The sequence below is a fragment of the Dipodomys spectabilis genome, unplaced genomic scaffold, assembly GCF_019054845.1.
Source record: "Dipodomys spectabilis isolate Male_0828 unplaced genomic scaffold, ASM1905484v1 ptg000327l, whole genome shotgun sequence".
NCBI classification, from domain to species: Eukaryota; Metazoa; Chordata; class Mammalia; order Rodentia; family Heteromyidae; genus Dipodomys; species Dipodomys spectabilis.
The window spans coordinates 252,949-261,237 of NW_024871004.1; the positions used below are offsets into that span (position 1 = coordinate 252,949).

Below are 8,289 nucleotides of genomic sequence, written 5' to 3' on the forward strand. Positions count from 1 at the left end.
ATTCATTTTTTAAAAATAAAAGTTCTCCACTTGTGAATGAAAATCTCGTGACTAGTGTTCAAGCTTCTCAATGCCAAGGGCAAGCCCAAATTATTAAGCTAGTAAAATACCATTCAGCAGCAGAATGCTTATTTTTGTGTTTGAATATTCACTCCAGGATTTTTGCCACAGATACACAGCTCGCTGTGAGAATGGCAAAATAAGGTTTGACTCCCACTCCACAAGCTTGCTATAATCTTCCTGTCTCCATGCACTCGCCTAACACCTATGAGTTGTCATGTCCCTGTCTGCCTGTAGGAAACCCAAATTACTCACTAGTGGCTGTTCACATGCCTACTATTTTAGTCCCATAATACAAATGAGACCTGCAATCAGGGAAATCTTGTTCTTCAAATGTATAGAGTAGGCCCTCTGGGTTTATCAGGACATATCAGTAATACAATTGCATTTAAGAACAAGATCTGAAGTTCCACATCATTCAAATCTACTTAGTGATGTCACCCAAAAGGATTGAAGTCTGGAGACAACAGCCCCACCACTTGTATCTGTCTTTCCCAAAATCACCTAAGCAAGGAGATGCAAGAATGTAGCAGCAAAACTTTAGCAGCCAGGGTATACTTCCAGAACCCAGGGGCTAAAAGGTAACTTTCTGTGGATGTGGCACTCTTTGTCCCAGCCCTCAAAGACAGAAGAGCCAGTCACCGATTCAGATGAAAAGCAAACACTCCACCCCTAGCCAACTGCCATCATGCACTGAGTATAGGTCTAGACCATTGAGTGTGGCTAGCCAGTGTTTTATATTTGTAAGACATCAGTAAAAAGGTTTCAGCTCCAGTTCACATCATTACAGGCAATTGCCAGCATTTGTCTATTACCTACTCATCTGTATGCACTTCATTGTTATACAGCATCTCCCAACACCTTATAAGACTTAGGCTTAGGACCAATATACTGTTGTGATTGCTGCTTGATGGATTTGCTATAATTTACCATATAGGCATTTACCATTCTTAAGAGTGTATTCTATAGCATCACATCCTCCCTTTGCTTAATTTACCTTTGCCCAGTTGAGATTTTTTAAATGTAGTTCCCAAGCCAAACTTTGAATTTACAATACTTAAAATTCTCAATAAAGATCAAGTTGCTTTTAAGGTCACAACTAACATCCAACACAAATGTCCACTCAGAGTAAAGAAATTTATCTGCTTAGTGTGCACCACCAAATAGAGGGGGCAGGGCAGAGAGAAGGCCAAGTGATGTCCCGAGGTTTCTGTGAGTATGCCATCCTGCTCATTAGCCATATCTCCACCAGAAGACAGAATCACCTGTGTTTCTAAAGGATCTGAGCTTAGTAATACAGTAGTTCACACGGGATGAAGACTCTCCTAGAAGAAGGAACTGTGTTTGAAATATCAAACACTGTCATCCTCAAATCCATCCAAAAGATCGTTCTTCCCCCTACCCCTCCAGAGCACTTAGCCCATTCCTTCCTTTTTCCGCTTGGCATTTAGCTCAAAGGAGTCCTTTGGTGCCACTTAGTGGCCATGAGGTAAAACAGCTGCAAAAATGGAGACTGGAAACCCTTAGAAGTTTGCATTTCTTCCCCGTGAAAATCCTGTGGACAGTAGAACTTCCTGGTGGAATGTTACAGATCTAGCAGCCAAAGTCATCTTGCACTACATGCACTGTAACAGCTACTTTACCACCAAACCTCTATCTGATCTAATGTCTGTAGGTGAAGCCACTTTTGAAACCTAAAAGCTAGTCTAGTGTAACATGTGAAATCTATAGAAGAGATTTTTCCTCTGCTATTAAACTCACCTACTTGATGCCTCCATCACTGTATTTATGACTTTGTCCTGAAATTTCATCTCTTCTACGCTGGAACATTTCCAGGCTAACCTGAAATCCATGTTCCCTGGCCATAAGCACTCCTATCTGGCTAACAAACTCTTTGAGCCAAGAGCTGTATTATGCATCAACACATCCAATCTAGAAAAGCCTATGGCATCTAGTGGAAATTCAACTTCAAAGCTCTTTTACAACTCAGTCTCCCCAGCAGAGGGGCACAGACAGCACCCCATTAGAACGAAGTAACTGGAGTACCATTGCATCAGCCAGGCCTCAGCCTCTGAAAGCAGAGCCTCTTAGTGACAGATCACCAGGGTCCCTTGAGCTAGGCAAGGCCCTCCCTTGGCAGTCAAGAGAAATGAGCCTTGGGCCCCCTGCGCACAGGGCTGCGCCCTCTCGAGGCAACTCTCTTGCCAAGTTGTGATCTGAGGAACAATCATTGTATAAGATTAGAGCTGTAAGGAGCAAGGAGTCACTGATATGGAAAACACCCATTGTAAGACAGTCTTTGAAGGCAAACCAAAGCCACTTCTTCAGATGGTTCCCTCGTGTCCTCAGCCTAAAATCAAGTGTTTATATGTCCATGTATTCTCATGTTCCAAGAGTCCATGTCTACCATGTAAGACACCTGTGTGGCTCACAACTGTCTGTATGTTTAATGTACACACAAATATGGAGTAGATTGCAACACAGTGCTCTCATAGGGATCATGTCATTCTGAAATCTTACAACCCACCCCACAGAGATCATGGGAGCCACCAGGTCCCTGTGGACACTCCATGAGACTGCCTGGGCTTTTTGCTGGAAGACATGAAGTTACTAGTTTTGAACGGGAAGATGCAAAACTGAATGCAGAATGTGTACCTGAAATGGCACACTCCACAGAAGACAATTCTCCAGAAGGTCCGGCACCACCAGACCTGGCAACAGCTTCCTCTCAAGTGCCATCCTAGACCACTCAACAGCTACTCAGCTTCAAAAATACACCTGGGAATGTTCATTGTACCAGCTATATATCCTTCCTTGCCACTGGTTTAGTCCACATAGCTTAGAGCCCACACTTCTAGTAAAGTGGGGAAATACAAAGAACCACCCCCATCATGTATGCATACATGGAGATGAGACATGCTGAGATCATGAAACCCCTTCTCTAGAAAGGTGCGTGGGCTTTGCCATGGGTGCTTGCCTTGCCATACAAGTACCCAGCCATCACGTTGAGCAGGGCTTGCAGGTCCCTTCTGGATGACTCCTGTGAGTAGAGTGGCTTGATGATCTGGCAACAACACCCCTGATTGGAGGATGTTTATCTTCAAAGGCGACTGAGCCTACCAGAAACAAAGCATCTGCTTATCACAGAAAATTTCCCACTATCCCTGAATACACCAACCAGGTTATTCAGGTGAGATTTGGAGAAAGCTTTTGTTAAATGGATGGCAGCACATCAAGGAGTATATTGCACTAGCTTATAGCATATCCAAATTCCTCAGTCTTAAAACCCACTGTATCATGCAAGAGCAAGAAGACAGTACATTTCTTTGTGTCCTTACCAAAAAGTCCAAGTTAAAGAGACAAGAGTTGTAGAAGCACAACAGATTTAGTGTTCATTCAAGGTGCAAGGCGGAGGAAAAATCTTGCTGCAATGCCATTTTTAGACTCTAAAATGTACCCACAATAATGGGAGGAGCAAGAATAAAAAGATATAAGCCAGTAAAGGTGATGAGTTTGTCACATCTACTGCCATCTAGAATGGGATACATTTACAGGTCAACAGACAAGGTCGTGGAGCTGAAAGGCCTCATACATCTAAGCTGAAGGGATTTTGTGATTTATTCTTCAATCATAATCCCACTACTGGAAGTGCAGAGGAGACCTGGATTACCATAGATCACCTTGATGAAGCTAAGCTCATGAATCTTCAAGTTGAACTCAAGTTTTGTCCAACTACAAGTTCTTAGGACAGTCAGATTAGTATGTGAACTTACAAGCAATACAGAAGACTGTCTAGATCATGCCAGCATGTGACTGCAGAAATCTGGGTGTTAGGCTAGAGACCTGTGGCAGGGTGTGGGGGGGGGGGGTGTTCTACATTCAAATTACTGTCCATAGGCCACCTGGATTGCCCTCCTTTCCTTTCACTTTACACAATTCTACCAGAGTACTCATATTCAGAAGGGCTTATGCATCAAGTTATGTAAGGAAAAGCAATCAACGGTGACTTCTTGGAAATCTCAGGGATCCAGGAAGATTTGTTCAGAAGTGATAAGGGAACCACATAGGAAGAAAGGGCTCACCTCACCCCAGCAGGCCGAAGGAACCTCCCCAGGTCTGCTCAGGCAGACCATGGAGCACAAAGTAATTTCAAGAGCCCTTAGCTTAGCACAGTCCATTTTCAAGGATGATGGAAAGAGCATGGCCCTCCCTTCCTGATGTCCCTCATATCAATAGTCACCTTCCTATTCAGAGAGAATCCCAGGATATAAAGCATTGCATTTAGATATGTCTTGATATAGGGGCATCCCAATGCCCACACATCTGTAAACATTCATAAAGTGATCTTAAACATTCATAAAATGATCATAGTCCTCAACAGGATGATGAGGATAAGTTTGTCTTCATTCCAGAGGCACACCCTATAACACAGTCTCCTACCTTGAGCCCCTCACATAGCAGAAGACAATTCTGACATTGGCCAGGCAAGAAGTACAGGTTCACGCCACAGCCATCTCAAACAGCAAATGGTTTTCATATCCCAGAAGGACCCCACTTCCACAAGGAATACCTACACCCTAATGGAGCATTTCCAGGAAGCTCAGACTGTGGCTGGTGGACTCACAACCAGAGTGCCACCAGAACTCTTTCTCATTGTGCAGCATACAACTATGGCTGAATTCTAGAGATTATCTTTTTAAATAAAGATATCAGATTATCTTTTTAAATAAAGATATCAGATTATCTTTTTAAATAAAGATATGAAAGAGCCCAACAGAAGCCTTAGTCCATTCAAGGTCACAAGTCCCTATTGGACATGAAACAAACTTAAAACCAAAGTTGTCTTAATCATAAGTCCTGCAGACTATGAACAACACAGAAGAAAACAAGGTATTCAGTAGGGAGAATTAATAGACTCAAGGCTGCTGTGAAGAACACTCTTCCTGGAGTTATCATCATGGAAAATCCACATGTGAATTTACCTGTGAAGATGACTTTCAGAGCTTACATTAGACACAAGCTTTAGGTCAGAAACACATAGAAGAGACTTTATAAGAAATGCAGAGCGCTGGGAAGGTGGCTCAGTGGTAGAGCTCTTGCCTTGCATGCCTGAGGCCCTCGGTTCAATTCCTCAGCACCACATAAACAAAAAAAAAGCCAGAAGTGGCGCTGTGGCTCAAGTGGTAGAGCACTAGCCTTGAGCTGAAGAGCTGGGGTCCAGCGCCCAGGCCCAGAGTTCAGGCCCCACAACCGGACACCCCCCCAAAAAAAACTGCAGAGAAACTTCCACTTATTCTCCATGCTTTCAGAGACATGGAGAACCTCAGAATACAAAGCAAAGTCTACAGATATCTTAGTTCTGATCAAAGTCAGGAGTGCATTCCCACTATAAATTCAACAAACACTGAAAATAGTATGGAAGGACTTCCAGGAGAAGTAGCCACATTTCAAAGTACATGGTCCGAAAGACAGCGGTGTTCTTCAACAATGTGTACCAAGTAAGGACAATACTGGACACAAAGCACTAGAACAGGCTCTTAAGAGCACTGTCAGGGCCCACCTCAAAATAACTCAAGCAGGACTGGTTCCCTGGCTGCTGGGACAGATACCTGCCCAGGATAGAGGCTGATGTTGCTATCACTTTAATACCCAAAGATTTTGCCATCAGTCTACCATATGCCAGTACTCATTATTCCTCAGTGTAAGAGAAATGGAGCTGTTATCATGGAACTGTGATGATTATTCCATGAAAGTTAACAGATATTCCTTCTAAACAAACATTTCACATGCAACATTTTTGCTGATAGTATGCGTTTAAGCATACGACACACACACACAAAAAACCTGGGAAGTTGCTAACACAGAATAGTCAACTCAGTGCCTACAGTCAGGGCCCTTGAGGCTATGGTTTGCCTTTAAATAACGGGGCTCACCCACCTATCAACTTAAACCAGACAATCAACGATGAGTTCCTCTCCTTCCCCATTCAAGACCATGTAAGGCTGTAGCTTGGACCACATATCAGTCTCGTCTCCATCTGGTGAGCAACCAGTCACTCACACCAGAGCACTCCAGCATCACAGTGGTCCTCCTGTCTCCAGTCTTATTTCCTCCATCCCACATGATTTGCAGTAGCAACTCTGACCATCTAAATCTACCTGCATCATGTTTGAAATCCTAAGAGCCTTTCTCAATGCCATGAGAGGCCCCCTTCAGCTCTCCTTCAGCCACACCCAGGCCCAATCCTATTTCTACCCAAGCATTCCTTCAGGCAAGCTTCATTTTTTGCAGAACTCAGTACTTTCTTCTTCACTACACTGTAAAGGTAAGATCTAAATGAGGAGTCATTATCCAAGAAAACCAAGGAATACTCCCCATGGTTCCATAGCAGCTCCACCCACCACACACACCCTGAATTCAAGAAACACGCTCCCACTACAGCTGTCTTATCAAGAATATGCTATACTGTGCCAGTATTTTAAGTTGAATAATGTGCCAAATTCATTTCACCAAGGGTACTAGACACCTGGCACCAAGCTTCAGAATCTTCCACATTGGCTCCTGACCTTTCCGTGGATAACAGACCCCACACACGTTTTTGTGTCAACAGTATCAGCTCTGCTAGATTCCAGCATTCCTGGTGTCCAAGGTTTGGATAATCTCAGAAGACTGCTCTAAATGGCACCTGGATTCCACCATTCAGGAATTAAGAATCCTCTTCCTGCAACACCCAATGTCACTGAAACTCCTGCACCATCTACCTGTCAGGTGGATGCTAGGCTTACGACTGCCTTGACCTAGGTGGCCTCCAAACCTTCTGGGCAAGTGGAGGCTCTGCCCTCACCATCCCACCTGTGGTAACTCTACCGCCACCTCCTTTCTCCCCCAGGAGGCCGTTCAACTCCAGAACATGACTAAGACTGTCTCTACCAAAGGTAATCAGGATCAAATGAGACGTGTCTACATTGCTGAAGCTGAGATCCTTGCTTTCAACAAACTCAAATTCGTGAAGGTTTTGTCTTCAACTCTGGTCCTGGGCCCTAAGCCTCTGTGCTCCAGGCTCGTCCTCTACCACTTGAGCCCCAGCTCACTTCTGCCTTCTCTGGTAGTGCACTGGAGATGAGAGTCTCTCAGACTTTCCAGCCCCAATGTCTCAGATCTCAGCCCCTGAGCAGAGAGGATTAAAGGCTGGGCCAGCCTGAGGCTTCTGCCAGGGCCTGCCCTCCCAGAAGCGGAAGTGGGGGGGGGGGGCGGGCTCTTCCCGTCCTGTCTATAAAGGATAGTGCACAGCCCAGGCTTCATTTCCCGGTCCAGGCTGCTGAGGGGGAAGGATGCCAGGACCACGACTCCTATGGCAACCGTGGTCAAGAGTGCGGTGGTGGTGGTGGTGGTGGTACTCTCATCTCCATGTCCCGACCAAGCCGCGATTTCTCAACTCCTTCCGGAGATGGATGAAGGGGAGTCACCCGCAGACAAAAGTAGGGAGACTGGCGAGTCAGAGGAGACAATCGCTGCTCCCAGAGATCCAGGGGCTGCGGACACCGAAGGAGCACCTGAAGAAACGGAGGGCGACAGAGACGCGGACCCGAAAATGGCCGCAGCAGAGGAAGGCGAGAGTCGGGATGCCTCAGATTTGACAGCAACTGAAAGGGAAGACACATCACTACCTACTCCTGCTGCCAAAAAGCTGAAGATAGGTACCAGAGAAAAGAAAGAGAGGAAGAAAAAAGTGGATGAAGAGGAGATTCAAAAGATGCAAATCCTAGTTTCTTCATTTTCTGAGGAACAGCTGAGCCGCTATGAAAGCAGTGAACTGAGTCACAGAGATACTACGAACTCAAAGAGATGGATGTCCTTGAGTTTGGGTTCAGTAGCAGAGAGTATGTCTTGCTCCATGAGTCATCCGATACTTCTGAACTAGACAGGAAAGAGGATGAGGAGTAAGAGGAAGCAGTGTCCAGCACCTAGCAAACTAAGATCCCTTTCTCTTCTTGAAAGACTTGGGATTGACTTCAAAGGGTAGCCCAGGACTCATTATACACCTCTTATTGCCATGTCTTTCCTCTGTTGACTACCTTTTGGTAATGCTTAGGTTTTGTTGATTTGTTCGGTGGCATCCAATTTGCCAGTGGTCTTTGGTTTTTAGAACATTCCTGCTGATTTCAGAACATCAGAACTATTGTGGCTTTAGTTGGTACCTGGAGAACTGCTGCTTACAGGGAGATAAAA

The 8,289-nt window shown here is 45.0% G+C and overlaps 1 protein-coding gene across 1 annotated transcript; it reads left to right on the forward strand.

Moving 5' to 3' along the window:
* Positions 1–7,507: 7,507 nt before the first annotated feature.
* Positions 7,508–7,981, forward strand: LOC122128251 (transcription initiation factor TFIID subunit 11-like). The gene has a single exon (XM_042702518.1). It carries the CDS (start codon positions 7,508–7,510, stop codon positions 7,979–7,981), a length of 474 nt encoding a protein of 157 aa, XP_042558452.1.
* Positions 7,982–8,289: the final 308 nt, after the last annotated feature.